This window comes from Rhea americana, unplaced genomic scaffold (genome assembly GCF_003343005.1).
Source record: "Rhea americana isolate MKP2758 unplaced genomic scaffold, rheAme1 scaffold_32, whole genome shotgun sequence".
Taxonomy (NCBI): domain Eukaryota; kingdom Metazoa; phylum Chordata; class Aves; order Rheiformes; family Rheidae; genus Rhea; species Rhea americana.
The window spans coordinates 2,536,604-2,554,285 of NW_028186446.1; the positions used below are offsets into that span (position 1 = coordinate 2,536,604).

The 17,682-nt window shown below is 33.6% G+C and overlaps 1 protein-coding gene across 1 annotated transcript in view; it reads left to right on the forward strand.

Annotated features, from left to right (window-relative positions):
- The window catches only part of AKAP9 (A-kinase anchoring protein 9), a 93,638-nt gene that overhangs the window by 61,472 nt on the left and 14,484 nt on the right, over window positions 1-17,682 (forward strand). The window contains exons 23-32 of the mRNA XM_085310565.1: window positions 3,995-4,207; window positions 5,446-5,484; window positions 6,669-6,901; window positions 7,219-7,338; window positions 10,458-10,634; window positions 10,762-10,866; window positions 11,433-11,585; window positions 11,837-12,016; window positions 15,275-16,363; window positions 17,436-17,582. Of these exons, the coding sequence (XP_085166691.1) occupies window positions 3,995-4,207; window positions 5,446-5,484; window positions 6,669-6,901; window positions 7,219-7,338; window positions 10,458-10,634; window positions 10,762-10,866; window positions 11,433-11,585; window positions 11,837-12,016; window positions 15,275-16,363; window positions 17,436-17,582 (2,456 nt within the window). The remainder of the gene's footprint in view (window positions 1-3,994; window positions 4,208-5,445; window positions 5,485-6,668; window positions 6,902-7,218; window positions 7,339-10,457; window positions 10,635-10,761; window positions 10,867-11,432; window positions 11,586-11,836; window positions 12,017-15,274; window positions 16,364-17,435; window positions 17,583-17,682) is intronic.

Here is a 17,682-nt window from a genome sequence, read left to right on the forward strand (position 1 = left end):
TTAAGGAGACAACTAAAAATGTTCAAGTTGCCACAAAAGGAGAAATACAACAACTTTTCTGACATCAGGAAAATACATTCAAATTTTACCAAACACATAATTTGTTGCAAATTCTTTTGTCACAGAATCATAGAATCATAGAATCAGTAAGGTTGGAAGGGACCTCTGGAGATCATCTAGTCCAACCTCCCTGCTCAAGCAGGGTCACCTAGAGCATGTTAGACAGGGTTGGATGCTCAAGCAGCCTTTATACATAACTTTATTTTGTCGATAGATGAATGATCTATTTCCATCCAGCATCTCTGCCACTGTCTCTATGTGGCTGTTTGCAGTAACAACCATAGTAACTGACATCTGGAAAAGATGTGAAAAACACCTGTTCTGTAGGCAGGATCTCTGTRGTAGATGGCAGAAATATTTGGTCGGCTCTGAAGCTCGGCAGACTTACCCGTTTCTGCACAGGAGCAAAGATCTAGTTTCGGAGCCACACGTTATTCTTGGAGAATGCAGTCCTGCCAGGCCTCCTTGTTGTTTCACATAGCTAATCCAATATGAGTTCACACGCTAGTAATACATATAATAAGAAAGGCAGGTTTCTAAGCTGCRTCTCTAAAACGTGATGTGGGGGACAGTGGGCAGCCTGTCAATGCACAAAGCATGAACATTGCGTGTAATTAGCATATTGGTTGCAACATTTTAATAGCTTCAAAAACCAGAGAAGAGGAGAATTGATTTCAGAGGGAGATGTATTGAGCTTACATAGATTCAACTGTGAAAGAAGTATTTTATCATTACTTTTTAAAAAAAAGAAATTACCAGAGAGCACAAGCAAAACCAGTAATATTTTCTGCCGAAGTACAGATGACCTAAGAATTTATATTCCTGCATGAGTAAGTTACAAAACTGTTTAGGACTGACAGACTTCAGAAAGTAGGTCACTCTTATGTCTGTTGCCGCTTTCCTTGGAAAACAATTATTTTAGACTTAATAGAATCTATATTCACAAATCTTCAAAAATAAAATAAAATAGACTAAATAATACATGAAGACAAAGCAGTGAGGTTAGTGTTAAATTTTAAAGGCAGAAATCTGCCATAATTTCATATTTTTTTTATTACTGTCCTGTTACAAGATGAAAACAGACTGAAAATGGACTAGATTCTTGTCTTGAGTAATATGCTTCTGTTATAAAGGTTATTTGTGCAAGCAAACTGATAGCAGCAAAAAACTGCAAGCTCTTGCTAGATGCCAGTTTGTAGATAGTGAGGTTGTCTGCATGTAAATGAAGATGAAATTTTAGCCTTTATAAAGACTTTCAGTAGGAGCTGAAATATTCAACCAGAGCATGCTTTGTGTTTGGAGATGTAACAGATTAAACAAGTACATATTTGTGCTAGAAAATAAAATACATTTAAATAGAAAAGTCCAGTGAGAGCCATGAAGCTATGTTTCRCGTTCTCCGTATTCTATCTGATGAGGATTTAGGTGGAAAAGAAATACAGAATGGAAACAATCTTCTGAAATCTTTAAGCTTCCTAATGGAATTTAAATTTAGTTGTAGCAGTAGAACTGGTTGATTGTATTTTATTTATAAATTTTTTAAGGAATAGTGATGTATGTTCAGAGAAGTAAATTCAGTACCAGTTTATAAGACTTGACAGACTAGCTGTATTGGTTCAGTTCATGATCAGTTCTGGAACACAGGAGACAGAATTCGATGTTACAATTCTAACCTTTGCTAGATACATTTCACAGCCCAACTTCTAAATTATTTGTAGAATTATGTCATGTTGAGAGATTTAATTCAATTCAGTCTTTTACAGAAACTGAGCTCATCTGTCCCCCTTACTTCTTTAATGTACACACTTTTTAACTCCTGAGTTTATTAAATCTTTTTTCCTCCCTTTTTTCTCTGAGCAGCTAAAATCAATGCTCTTAATGACAGACACCCCTTTTGATATAACAAAAAAGAATGCCATAGACCTCTTTAATTTTTTCTGCTCATTGAACTGAGTTGTGAGCACGCTCTGACAAAGCCAAAGTGCATTCTCTTATCAGATTCCTTGTTTAGGCCTACAAACGATAATGCAGAACAACATCTGAGTTCATTACACATCTGATGGTACTCTGTCTTTTCTTGAGATAAAATATGTCATTTTTGATCATTTCATACTAATCACAGAAACTGCTGCAGCTGAGACATTTTCAGACCTCTAGTGTTTTGTTTTAGTGGCCTGTCAGATGTAACTTATCTAAGGAATGTGATAGAAAGCTAATGCCAATTTGTTCACTGAACTCTGACAACTTTCATTAAATCTCTTAAAAAAAAGAAAGAAAAAAAAAAGAAAGAAAAGAAAGAAAGGGGGGAGGTAAGGGAAGGAGAGGAGGAAGTACCATAATACACGTGATCTTACCATATTTTCTTTCTCTCTTGTTCATATACTGTGTGTGTATGTGCATGCACTTCCTTTAACCTGAAAATACTCTCTCAATCTCTAACCTGTCAAGAACTCTTTAGCTGTGATGGGTATAAATACTGGAATTCATGTTGTCTTAAATTTTTGAAATGCAATGTTTCTAGTGTATTTTTTTCAACTGTTAATCCCTCTGTATAGCTGTGCACTCTATGAATCAAAGACTGCAAAAAAAGATTGGTCAGCTGTGCCTGACTGGTATACCTGAGGACCAGACCTATGCTTTTTAGACTATATATGCAAAGACCACTGTTACTTCATTTCCATCTTGGTAACTTTCATCTGAGATGTGACTAAGAGAGTTCGCAGAGGTTTTACTATATCTACATTGACAACCAGGGGAAACATCTTTAGTTTTCCTGTAGTATCAAGCTAGAGTAAAATCAGTATTAACACTAGCTCAAGACTATAGATTTGTATTGATAGATTTTAGGTTCTTCAATAGTAGAAGTTTGCTTTCTTATTGAAAGATACCACTTAGATTCTGCGGGTTTTGCAAGATAAACCATTTCTATAAAGTAATAAGAAACAACCTATAAGAGAGAATTGTGTGTCCAACTGAAAAAGTTCAGACATCATATGAGTAGAATCCTGTCTGTCCTTTAGAGCCATTGATATCAGACATAAACGCATCTTATCATGGAAATCTGGAAGTCTGTCCTTAAATTTTACATATTTAGTAGCTTTCACTCTGCAGTAGAAATATCTGATGTGAATTTTCTCATTCAGACAGAAGCCAATATCATTACAAGATCTCACTTTAGATTATATAGCCCTCAGGGAAATTTACATTTTTTCCATAAGTCTTTTGCTTTATCCTTACTTCTCTGTCATTCCAAGAAGATGCCATATTTTCAGCCATAGTATCATTCAAAAAAGATAAAACTGTGAGTCTTATCACATTACTCACAATACTCATTGTATTCATGTATAGTGTACTTTTAAAATATATGTRTTATGTATATTTTTAAAGGCATACAAGACATTTCTAAGATAGTGTCCAGACATCTTTGTTTAAAAGCTCACTATTTTTCTATGCTATTTTTAAAGTTGCATATAAATATCRAAGAAATTAAATTGTTTCATAAATGTGGGGTATGTTTCAGGTACTAAACATGGACAGCTAGGGCCTCATTAGGTGTCTTATGATATCTGAGGAATCTGCATGATAAAGGACCTACAGGAGACCCATGATCTTCCAGAAATAGTAGCTGGATACCAGGCACCTGAATTTATTTGAAATTTCTTTTGTCTCCTACAAAATCCTAGATTTTTGTCTCCAACTTCTTGTTGTTCCAGAGGTTTTGTGATGCAGAAGAAACTGGAGTTGTATTTGGTCCTGTGCTGTCCTTCCAGTTGTTTGTGTATCAAGGAAGCCAGCACAGGAGTACAAGTTTTCAGGTGCTGAGTATCTAGCATGCATGTGCATTCATGTGAGAATACGATTGTGATTTCATCACTCAAAAAATTACAGTTGTTCTTTATTATGTATTGAATCTACCCCAAAATCTGTTCTACAGGCATCATTGATGGTTATGCAGATGATAAAGCATTTCTGGAAAAACAACTCCAGGAAAAAATAGATGTAATTGACCATCTTGAGCAAGAGCTACTGTGTACAGGTAACAAATTGCAGGAGTTAGAGGCTGAACAGCAGCAGATCCAGGAAGAAAAGGAGTTACTAACCAGACAGAAGGATGCCATGCGAGCAGATGCGGGGCCAGTAGAGCAACGTATGTATTCTTCACAGTCTTTCTATGAGATGTTCTTGTATTTTCAAGTAAAATACAGAAATCATGGTGAATTTTCTGTTTTTAATCATCAGTAAAAATGTGATATGGCAAGTATTTTCGTACCTGGTGCCTAAMCTTAGCATTGTAACTCTTCTCAGTATTTAAACAAAAAGAAACTGATTTTGCAGAAGTGTTGAGCAATCACAATTGCCAGCAAGAGCTTAGTACCTCTGAAAATCTGATTGTTTTCATTTATACAATCACTGGAGAGAGAATAACTCAAAGTTAGCATCTATGTATAAAAATACTGTAGTAAATATTTTCCAATATTTAGAGATTTAGAGAGACTAGCAAATATGATCGAAGTAGAATATGATGTCCATATTTTAGACACAGAAGTTGTTACACTTTTCTAGCAAACTCTTCTTTTGGGGAAGAATTGTGTGGTAAGGATAGACTATTATCTGCTAGTAATGAAAGCTGTTTACTCAGACCTTCAAAGAGTAAATAAATAAAAAGCTTTTAGCAGTGATGGTAAAATAATTTCATATAAACACCATGTCAGTTTAACTAACTGCTTACTCAAAAAAATCCTGAAGTCTTCCTGAAGTAAATACATCTTTTAAATCTTCCTTAAACAAAAAACTAAAAATAACATTTTATATTTATGAGGGGAAGAAAATTAGAACAGCGGTGTGTAAGTAGTGTTGAACTTTATAGGATTGCAGTACTTACACTGTAAATAGCAGGATGAAGTTAACATTTTATTTAGTATCTCAAGGTTTATTGCAATATATAATGTTGCTTCTAAACTGCTGAATGTGTATTCAAAATATTTTATACTTCCTATTGTGTATTTGCAATTTCCTGAATCCATTTTTTATAACAAAGAACAGCTCATTGTTTGCTATTTTATAGAGTCCTTGTGTATGAGCCTAGTTTAATTAAGTTGTTTTACATTTCTAAATAATTTTAAGTCATTTTCATGTATAACAACAGTAACAACGAACAATTCTATAATTTTATATATATATATATATGTATATATCACTTATGTCATGCATACAAGAATAACCTACTGCATTCCCTAAGTTATCTCAACAACTTTGTCATTAAATGCCACATTCTATCTTTRGCGTCATTTTCTCTTACGTTGTTGCACCACAAGAAAACTAGAGCTGGCATGTGAATTACTTTGCTTCTTTTTTTTTTTGTTTTCTCTCTCTCTGTTCTCCTAGGCCTAGTAGATGCTGCAGTCGATGCAGCTTCCCAAGCAGGTGTGTTTGTATATTGCATGGCCAATCGTTAATTGGGTGGAAGACTTACACGTACTGACATTGTTAATCAAGATTATTGGGCTTTCAGCTTACTGACATTACTTGTAATTCTTACTGGCCTGCAGCTTTGATGTTGTATTCCATATTCAGTTTTACTTTTTGCTAACAATATTTCTTGTGATTTCTAAACATAATAAGCAGATTCATCAATAACCATCATCTTATTCACCTACGAATTACAGATGCTCACATAGTATTGGAAGGATATCTTTTGTAGCCTTTTTTTTTTTTTGCTTTTTATTTCCAAATATGGTGAAGGCATTCATTATGATAACTAAATAATATATTATGTTGGCATGTAATGGTTACCTAAAAAAGAAAATTGATTTAATATGATGTAAGATGATGGTGCCCAAAGGATCTTTCTTGTAGTGAAAGTAAATTGTATTGTATCTGTCTAAATATCAATCATATTTTAAAGATTCTGCAAATGTAATTTCACTTTACAGTTTGGATTTTTACCTCAATGAGTGCGTATGTTTAGGTGATGTGTATTTCAAGGGGCTGTGGCTTAAAGATCTTAATAGAATGGTTTGGGGCTTTACTATCCACGCTTTTAAGAATTTTGTGTGGACTCAAAATCAGGCAGTCACTGATTTTAGAAAGTTCCAGTTACAGGTCAGTAATTTCCCTCTCTATCTGTCTGGTAACCTCTGTAAGTCTTTCAGTATTTCCTTACTATACTTTGTGTGTATCACATTAAAGAGCAAAGACTGGGAGTGAATTATTTTTACTGGCACTGGTGATGAGAAGAGGGTTGGTTTTTCTGTTCTTCATTGTTAACGCCTGTGCTGACTCCGGCTGTAGATTGAACCAATCCATTCTTCTTTTTTTTGTGTCATTTATGAAACTTGAACAGTGAAGTGATCTGATATAACCTCATTAATAGTCCTCTAAAGGACAGTTGTTTTAACATGAATTTGTATAGCTTTTGGTGGTTACCTTGATTATTTTTCAGAGGAAAATATATTGCCTAAAAAGGAAAAATAGTAAAAACCCAAACCAGTTAACATTCTTCAGAGTACAGCATGGATGCATAGAGCCTTGGGGAGTGGTTTGGCTTCATAGCATTGCTAAATATTCCTAACCTGAAAGAATTTTTATGACACCTTTATTGTAATCAGAATTGCTGGAGGAAACAGAAAAGCTAATGAAAGAAAAAATTGAAGTACAGCGTCAAGCTGAAAAAGAATACGATGACCTCCAGAAGCAAGTGAAAGTCTTGGAAATAGACTTAGAAGAGCAAGTCAATCGTTTCATAGAACTAGAACAAGAAAAAAATGCAGAACTAATGGACTTAAGGCAGCAAAACCAGGCTTTGGAGAAGCAACTTGAGAAAACAAGAAAATTCCTAGATGTAAGTATAGTAAAGCTGTTTCATGGAGAAGGGTGGGCACTTGTTTTCAATTGTGAGTCAACAGCAAATGCTAGGTTTTTTTTAGACTTTGAGCAAACATTGAGCATCACATTATAGTAACAGAAATACAGGTTCTGGGACAAGAATTTGATGAATGTTTTGAAAGTTGGATTGAGGTGTTTGCTTATGACAGTCCTGCCTTTTTAAGTATAACATAATAAACTTTCTAAATGTTTACAATAACAAGAAACTTATAAAGTTAATAAGGAAAATAAAATTTTGGCAAACTTCATTATTAACAACATTTTAACTTTCAGGAGCAAGCAGTTGACAGAGAGCATGAGAGAGATGTATTCCAGCAAGAGATACAGAAGCTGGAACAACAACTTAAGATTCCACAAAGGAGTCAGCCTGTCAATGAACATCAAACCAGAGAGGTGAGACAGCTTATTGCTTGTACTCAGTTAAGATATATGACAAAATAAAAACTATTAAAGTAATGTAATGAGACTCTTTCATAGCGTACTTGTTCTGCACCCACTTACATGACAGGAAAGTAAATCCATATAGAAGAAGGGTAACTTTTTGAGGGAGAAGAGTTGAATTGTGTTCTTGTGGGGGGGGGGTTGTTTGTTTTGGGGGATTTTTTAATAGTAGATATATGGAGATTTTATATCTTTCAAAAGGCTGCTTTGAAGTAACTTAATTTAGAAAACCCGGTCTGTTTTCAAAAGCCTCTGCAAACATTCAGGGCTACTTTATGGGTTTACCATGTTCTTATGCTGTTATGTGCCACTATGTCTATAGCACGGGCCCACCATTCGAACAAACTGAATTCCCAAGGTTGAGTACCTTTCTACAGTTCGCCACAGATGTGGTATCTGACTGTGTGCATGCTTGAACCTCCCCAGTTATGTTGCAAGTGAAATTCTCTGCACGTTGAAGTAAGCAGTGGAACAGGCAATTTCAGGAGTGTGATAGAAAACTACTAGAGCTGACAAAATTAAGAAAAGGTGGCAGCTGTGCGAACACTAGGTATTAAGAAGTCTCTGTACCTTGCAATGAGTTTAGTTTGGTGACCTGTTAGTTTTTATTGCACTTTTTTTATGTGAGTTTTCTTCTGTCCTGTGTTTTGAACAAGGCCTGTATTTTTGCATGAATTATTTTTTTGCCTGATTTGCAGTATAAAAATATCTCTTATTAGGTTGCACTGTGAATTTCAAATGAAAGTTCTTACTGAGGTGGTTCAGTTGTAATTCAGTTGTGGTTGTATGTATCAGTTGTAATTCAATTATTAAATATTAGCAGCATTTAATGTCTTATAATGTATAACATAGGGCYATAGAGAGGCTTAATAATAGGACATAAATCAAAATATAAGAGGTGTAAGCTATCAAAATACTTAAAGTTCCSAGATTTAGGGGGTATATTTCATGTTTGTTTATATACTTTAATAACGTTCCTTTGTAAGAAATCTTATAGTCAAAGTGTTCAGTGAGTATTATGTGATATTGCTGTCCTTAGCATCAGTGAATAAATGAATCTTCAGGTATTATTAGCTAGCTGTGTGTTAACCAACCCATGTAAAGTAAGTTGCATCTATTTCCTTCTATTGCCAGTATGTACACACTCTTCTGCTGTTGACATGTTGCAACAGTAGAGAAGAATTTTTAGCCCTATTATTTTGCCTGAATCCAGGATGTTCCTTTTGAGTTTTTTCTGTTATGTGTTTGTAATTTGAGGCACAGGTAATATATGAATTCCTGCTAAAAATTCTTAAGTTAAAAAGGAAAAAAAAATTCAAAGAAGAAGAAAAAATCAAATTTGATGGCAAAATAAAAATTGTCTTATATTTCTGTATACATACTATATGTAAAAATTGTGCAGATTTATATATGCATATATATATATATATGCATATATGCATATATATGCATACATGTTTCAAAGTTGGCAGATGTACTCCGGTGGAAATTTAAAGGATGCTTTAATATGAAAAAAAGCGCTAGCTGAGGTTTAAATTTTGATATTTTTATTAAATACTTTTAAATTGTTAGATTTWAAGTGGGTAGAAAGATAAGCAGGCAGTAAGCTAATGTCTGCAAGCACCACGGGTGTAGCTACTTTTTGGGGAACAGGGAGTACTGAAGGTGGTAAATTAAGAGTTATAAACAGAKTTTTCAATGATTTATTAGATTTACATTTCATTTTTACTATATGAGGAACACAGTCTTACAGTATCCTATACTTTTGTGTTACAGTGTTACTTAGAATATTTTAAAAAATTCATTCTCTATCATTATTTCTCATGCTTTTCTGAGGTGAATTTCTTTATTTTTTCATTTTCATTTTCACGGGTTTTGAAATACTCTTCTACTTTGTGCAAGTATCTTGAGCATTTTCTGTTGATAATTTCATTTCTTTTTTACTATTATTTTAGGTTACTGTGTCAACTTATTCCAGGGAAGATTGTCTTTAAAAGACTGCTCTAGACTTGATTTTTTTTTTCTTTTTTCATTTCTCTCAGGAATTTTCTCTGGTCACTTCAGACTTTGATGTTACTCTTGGATGGATAATGTCAGTAATGGCATCCTGTCAGCTTTGTATTCTGCTCATCTTCTCTCCTATCTATTGAAATGCTTTGACTCTTCTACTTTTTGGCTACATCGTAACTTCCTAATCGGAAATACTGAAATCAGTTTCTTGGGTGGGATAAGCATGATTTCCATGTCTCTTGTTGTTCCACTCAGATCTTAACTCTGTGCTTCAGATACCATGGATCTGTTACTCACACATCTTTCTTATCTGTAATTTTTGACTAATCATTTCTGCAATGCTGCTAGAATTGGGATTATTCCTATCTCCACTACTGCAGTTATTCTTTTCATATGTTGCTTTTGATCCACAAGTATCTGCACTGCTGAGATTTAGAATGCTTTATTGGACATTTTTCCTGCTATAGAAAGTGAAAGGATAYAATCCATCCAGTCTGTTTGGTGCTACTTAACGAACCCATCAAGAAAACAAATCTTGTTTCTTGAGATTGAATTATAACAATTTTCTTGAATGTTAATGTCACAATGAACTTCAGGGTGTTTATGTGTTACTAATCAACTATTTACTTYGAATACACTTTTCACAGATTTTTAGAGCTGTGATATTCCTCAAAGACAAAAATAGCATCTAAGGTCAAGACATTTCATCCTTAGATGTTAGAGATGTGTTTGGTTTTGTTTTAAGTGGGCTACATAGGATATATTATTTGTTTTTAACACATTGGAGAGTCCGAGGGCTTCASAAGGTCAAGGTTAGTTCTAGAGAGTAAATGATATAGCACAGAACATCAGACTTCTTCAAAAATGCTATTTGTATTTTTTTGGATATAGGACTACAGTAATGTACCTTTACATTCTGTTTACCTGAAGAGTAGGAGATTTTTTTACAAGGAAAAAAAAGAGGGAYTTTTTCCTCTATCAGAAATGAATGTTGTTACTTCTGCTAGCAAACCATGCCAATCTACTACAATATATTCATCTTCTTGCCACATTGTCACCAGGTTGAACAATTAACAAATCATCTAAAAGAAAAAACAGACAAATGCAGTGAGCTTTTGCTCTCTAAGGAGCAACTTCAGAGAGATATACAAGAGCGAAATGAAGAAATTGAGAAACTGGAATGCAGAATAAGAGAACTGGAACAAGCCCTAATCATCAGTGCCGACAACTTGCAAAAGGTATTGCTTGGTCTAAAATTACCATTTACTTACTACTGTTACACTGCGTTGTTCTCAAGAAAATCAATCTTCTTTATTTGTGTATCAGTAAGCAAAGAAATAACTAAATTATAATGCTTATTTAAAGGTGGAGGAAAGGAAACAGTTTGGCACCATCATAGAAAAGGGAGAATTACCACTTGAAGTACAACTGCAAGCTGAACGCGAAGCTGTGGACAGAAAGGAAAAGGAGGTACAATAGCTATGAAGTGTTGAGTATTTCCTCTGATGTTTTGGACTGTAAGCTTTTGCTTTGTATTGAGCTTAAGGAACTCTACAGGTGAAAATTTCCAAATAGATCAGAGACGGGAGTCCAAATTGCATTGAAATTCTCTTGTGAGCTCTAATTGTTTTTCTTGTCTGTGTTAGTGCTCATGACTTACAAGAATGTTTCTGGAAGCAAAATTTGGATCAGTTAAGAAAAAAAAWTATTATTTTGAAAGGGCAGCTCGGTGCATTAATAAGGAAAAGCTTGTGTAAATAGATGTAGTTGTTTAAATTTGGTTTCTTTGTGTAACTAAAAATAACTGTAAGGTAAAATGACTGAATTAAAACGTCTGGAACTATTGTAGTGGCTTTAGTTGGTTTTCTTGGGTTTTAAAATTCCATTCAGTTTTAAGAATCAAATATATCAAGAGAGTCACTGGGTACAAATTCTGGTGTTTGTGTATACTGAATTAGTTTACAGTGACATTGCCCCTGAAAATTTTGGCCTTTAAATTTTTGGTATGGTTCTACATCTTTGTTTTGAAAACATAGATCATAAATCTTGAGGAACAACTGGAACAGTTTCGAGAGGAGCTAGAAAATAAGAATGAAGAAGTTCAGCAATTGCATATGCAACTAGAAATTCAGCGAAAGGAGTTCACTACACGATTGGAAGAACTTGAGCAAGAGAACAAGTTATTTAAGGTAATTGTGTAACAGAGAAGCCTAGAGCTTTTCTTCTCCTCATCCCCAGAAATAAAATCTTGAAAAAACCAAGATGCCAAATTCTCTCTCTCAGGCATTGTTCAGTTCAACTGCAAAATACTAAAAACCTCACAAGTTATTTCTCATTTCATACATTTTGCTTATTTCAACTCCTGTAACTTAAATACTAATAGAAGAATGTGCAGAAAATGTTATGTACAACTGTAACATGGTTTGGGTTTTTTTGATAGAATGAAATGGAAATACTGGGACTAGCTATCCAGAAGTCTGAAGATGCCACCGTAAAGGACCATCATGTAGTAGCTGGGAAATTCRCTCACATCATGCAAGAAAAGGAGCAGGAAATAGATCATCTTCATGAACAAATTGCAAAACTGCAACGGCAACTTGAAGTCACAACTGACAACAAAGTACATACTTTTGAAATCTTTTGCAGAGTCCTATTTTATGTTGCTAGCTGTTTTTCCTCTTTTGTTGGTAGGGATACTTTCTGTTTACTTTCTATTTATTATTCTGCTTGTTTTTACTTTAGTTCTTTTCTGAGACTCTTTATTCTTCTAACRCTTTGGAGCATTTAGTAGGATGTAGATAGCTCAGCATTCATTCTACCATCTCCATACAATGACTGCCTTTAGTGCATTATGTTTCAATGACACCTGCAGAATCATATTATATTTATTAAGCTTTCTGAACAGTTCCACTTCTGTGCTTCCTAGGCTTATGTAAATATTCATCATCATACCAACGTCTGCAACATCTTTTATCCAKTTTGAAATGTGCTGGATATGGAAAGAACGTGCTGCATTATATAAAAAACTTAGAGCAAGAAATGTATTACATCTCAGTAAATAAAATAAAGATGAATCTTTGAAGTTCTCTGTTATCTTCAAATTAGATATTTTTTGATGATAAGCTTGATTTTCTTCTGACTTACTTCCATTTTATACAGGTATAGTGCATTTGATTTCAATAGAAATACCATTTATTTTACGTTGATGTAAGTGATAGCAGAAACATTCCAGTCTCACATTTTTTTATAGAAATAAAATTGGAACTTTTAAATGAAAGGATTTTATCTTGCGTTCTGACCATTTTAAACATACAAATGCAAATTTATTAATCATAAGTTTTATCTCCAAAATAAGTATTATTCAGTAAGATCATAATAAAAGTTCTGTTAACCCTCAGCAGCTGATTGAACGTGTTGGATAACATTCCACTTGGACACAAGAATCCACTGCAGTAGAGTGGATAATTTCACTGTGTTTTTATATGGTAAATTCAGTTGTAATGAACCTCAATGARTAATAACAAAACTATAGAAAATGGATTTAGGAAAGGTCATACTTCAAGAATATAGAATTGTTCTTCTGCTTTACACAGACCTCAGTTATAATTACATCAATTGCCTTGAGAAAAATACCCAGGATTCAGGTTTAATTCATTTTAATGGTTAGTTCTTCTTTAATATGAAGTTTCATTTTCTTAATTTCATCCTCTTACTCGATTATATTTTCCAGTGTATTAAATAATACGTCTGTTTGCTTCATTCTGAGAGCAGTATTAAATACGTATAGATGATCCTTAGGTCAATCCCTTTCCTAATCCTTTAGTTATCTTCATCACACTAAGTGCTTTTCTTTTAATTGCTGTTTAATTTGCGTTCTRTGGTCCTTTGCTCCATTATGTTTTGAAGAACAAACTGTTATACTGACTAGATAGCAATCTCTAGGATCACTGTTCTTTTCTTCTGAAAAGCAATGCTTCAGTCACTTTTTCTTTAATGTTTTTCAGCTTCCTCCATTCTTTGTGGATGTTTTTTAAAAATAAGCTCRTGGTTGAAAAATCAGATCTTTTATACAGTCACATTTTTTATTTTTAAATCATTTTTACAAAGTCATCTTACTCTTCTACTTGATTGTCTAAATCTAATGAAGGATAGAAAGGAAAAGGAGAGAGCTCAGCTATTTTAATGATAAATATAGCCCTCTTCTCCTCCTAATTGTTTTTTCTTAATTTTTGTCTCTTTTACATTATCTGTTTAAATATCATAACTGATTTTATTTTATACTGTTACTCTCTGAATATTCTTGACAGATTTCCTTCTACCTTTTTCTATTTCCAGTGTAGAAGTTTTGTTCATTTCAGATCTTCAGGCACTTTCTTATGAAAATATATCCTCTTAGTTTTTTACTTCTTGTAATCTGGCCTGTTACTTTTGTAGAGAATTCTTTGACATTCTTCACTCTAATGAGAATTTGCTGCTACCACACTTATAATTAGCAGTTCCTTTATAAAATTCTTAAGACTTACTCAGTTGGAATCTAATAACTTGTCTTACTACTCCTTGATAAASCTTTTTTATTTATTAAATTTAGTGTTCATCAACATGATTTTTATGCCCTCATTTCTTTCTTGTTAGAGGTCTTATGTCTTCGTTTTTCTGAATCATAAAATCTTCACTGTAATAATTTGCTCAGTTACATCTTTTTACGAATTTCTAGGAAGTTCAAATCCTTTACCAGATCTGTAATTTTAAGTGTCATTAGAAGTAGTCCAGAAAAGTAGCATTCTTGTTTTCTTCATGTCTTCACAGATCTGTCTCTAAATTTTGAATAGTTATATGAATTTTTAAATAAATATCTCTATAGCTTCACTTCTCTTTGCTYTTTATTCGAACTATAGCACAAAAAAATGATTTTGCTATAGGTATTGTTTGTCATGTCTGCTTTTGCACACCTGTATATGTAYGTACACACGTGCATGTGCACATGCACCCATGTACTTGTGTGTGTGTGTATATATACRCACATATATATGTAGGTTATATATAGGTTTAAATGTATATATAGGTTTGTGGTAAGAAATGTCRGAGTTAACTAAGGCATGTTTCCAGTGGTATCAGAGAAAAAGCATACTACATATATATTTTAAATAAAAATAGACCTTTAATTAAATGTGTTGAAAAATACAGATCTATCTTAATTGGCTGTGACCATTATAAATCTACTATTGTCTGCATATGACAATATGAATGTATGGTGCTTCTGAATGAAGAGCACAGTATCTGACAAATGTAGCTGAATTTGTCTGATCTGTGTATGGTAAGTTTGAAGATCCGGTGCTTTTTTTCTGAACATAATTTCTTTATGTAATGTACTGCAAGGTAACTTACTGCTAAGTGTTAAGCCTTGTAAGTCTTGGTTTCCTGGAATTCTTTGAGTAAGTCTAGTATATTAACCCTTGATTGCGTAAAAAGACTGAACGCAGACATGATCACTCCATTTGTTTCCACTGTAATTTTTAATAGGAAGGACTAGCCAGAGCTTTAGACAAAACAGTTGGAAAAAATATTGTGAACACTTCAACTCCAGTGTTTAGTACCTTAGTGACTGTTTTGAACACTTCTTTCAGTACCTTCTCACCTACATATTTTGCACTTCATTAAGTCCACAGGCTACTTGGTCAATCCTGTGTGAAAATACTCGTATTTCTCCTAAAGCTTTACAAGTGACATCCCATCAAGAAGTTCAGAGTTCTTTCTTTTACAGAATATTGCAAAATGTGGTTAAAATGTTGCCATGGTGTCCAATCCAAAAAAAAAAAAAAAAAAAAAAAAAATGAGGGTTTAATAGTTACTCATGAATTTCTTTGTGATTTCTTTCCAGGTTATTGAAGAGAAAAATGAACATATACGGGAGCTTGAAGCCCAGGTAGAATGTCTGAAAAGTGATCAGGAACGTATAAAGAAAAAAAATGATGAGGAAATGGAACAGTTGAATGATGTAATTGATAAGCTTCAGCAGGAACTGGCAAATATTGATCAAAAAGTACCTGCAGACATCACTGCTTTTCAAGAAGATGCTGACAGTCTGAAACACACGCTTGAAACAGTTCTGGCAGAAAAAGAAGCTTTGGAGAAGCATGTGGAAAACATTAATGTAGAGGCATCTCGAACAAAGAATGAGCTTGAGGAAACTAAGTTAAAAATGAACAAGCTAAAACAAGAAATAAATCTGTTAAAAAAAGAACATGAAAGAATAACAGAGAAGTATGTGTGTGCAATGACAAAAGGTGATACAGAAAAAACAGAAGACTGCAGCAATGGAAAAACTGAAAAAGTGAAAGCAGACTCATGTGAGAAGATAGAATTGCTAGATCAAACCCAGCTTAGGTCTTCAGATGAAAATACAASAGTCACCATTAGCAAGATGGAAGTACAACTGCAGCAGCTTCAGGCATGCATTAAGGAAAAAGATTCAGAACTGCGCCTCTCCTACAATGAAATAAAAGACCTAAAAGAGCAAGGCAAAGCTGAAAGAGAAACGCTTAAAAAGAAGATACAAGACCTGGAGAAAACACTTGTGGAAAAGGTTGCTGCTGCTCTTGTGAGTCAGGTTCAGCTAAATGCAGTTCAAGAGCAAAGGAAATTCATGCAGGAAATCCAAGCAGCTTCAAAATGTGCAGAAGAAGCAAGTAAGAGTGCCCAAACAGAGGATTTAGATGATGTAGCTGAAAATGAGATGGAATCAAAGTTATCACTCTTGACACAGAGGGTTACAGAGGTGGAGTACCAGCTGACAGAGATGAATCATAACTTGGAGCTAGAAAAGGAAAATGTAAAGATTGCACAAAAAGAAGCTAAATTGAAAGAACAGAGACTCTTAGAACTTCAGCAATTACTGGAAGAGATTCAAGAAAGGCACAAAGAAGAGATTCAGAAGTACATTAAGCAAGAAGGAATGCAGACATTTCAGGTAATTACATATCATTTCTTTTGGATTGTTTTCACTGAAAGATTTATTTTATGGAAACTCTTGAATGAAACACTTAATGAGACTAGCGCTGGGCACATTGTGCTGTGTGGGGTAGTTCTTCATTTCTCTATTTTTCATGAAGCTGCAAAGGATATGAAAAAGATRTAATTTTAGGTGAATTCCCAAAGCAGTGTTCATTTTGGACTAAAAACACCTTTTCTTTTCATGGATATGGGGTRATTAAATTTTGAAGATATACTTTCTTGTTCTTATTTAGAATTGAAATAAAATGGAATGAATTACACATGCAAATAGTTTACATGACAAGGAAGTAGACAAAATGATAAAAATGGTCTAAACAAGGATTTGAAATAGATAAAGCAGTTAAAGCAATTTTCCTTATAATGATGTTTTTGTTTGTTTTATATTTTTTTTTTATATTTTGATTTTGATTTACTTTTGCTTGTTTTCCTGCTTTGATTCTGAGGATATTTTACACCAGTAACTTATGCCAGCATACGTTTTTCCTAATTTCCGTCCATCACCAGTTATATAGTCTGAATTTGAAACTTTCAAAGTTGGCTATGCCCAATGACTAATTTTTAATTAAAAATCGGGACCTTTATTACTGATACTTTTAAGTTCAGAGAGATCATGGAAATCCAGTGCTGGACCAGAARAAGTTCTAAGACCTTTCATCTAAATGTTGATTGAATAATTGTCAGAATCATCTTATAAATTCAGTAATATTATGAGACTATATTTTCTGCTGGCTGGCTGTTGACATTCCTTTGGGCACTTTCTAGATGGTATTGCCAGTTTCTGTTTCTGTCCAGTAAACTGTGAAAAGATGGTCTTTCCTCCCTCTTATACCTAGTTTGTGGGAGTTGATCTAAAAATTTTTTATAGTGTTGATTTTGGGAGTATGCGTTAATTAAAATAACATACTTTTGTTTTCTCCTGTGGTCTTTTTCATTTGTAGCTGTATTGAGTTAGTGTGCGAGTGCTTTAATTAAAATTAGAATTCGTCATAAGATTCTTGAAAGTTTTCCTGTCTTRTGTTGCCATGTAGGTAGCAGCACGACTCATGGAAAGTCAAAAAAGCAATGTACTTATTGATGAATTTGAACTAGAAAAAGTTAAAGAAGAGTCAGCTGCTGCTAAGAAAGAGTTGAGTAGTTACAGAGAAGAGGCAGAAAAACTTCAACAAGAACTAGCAGTAAGAACCAGATTATATTATAATGTAAATGATTGTACAGGGCTTATGCATTTACATATGCTATGAATGTTTTAATCTTGTACTATAAATGAAAAAAATG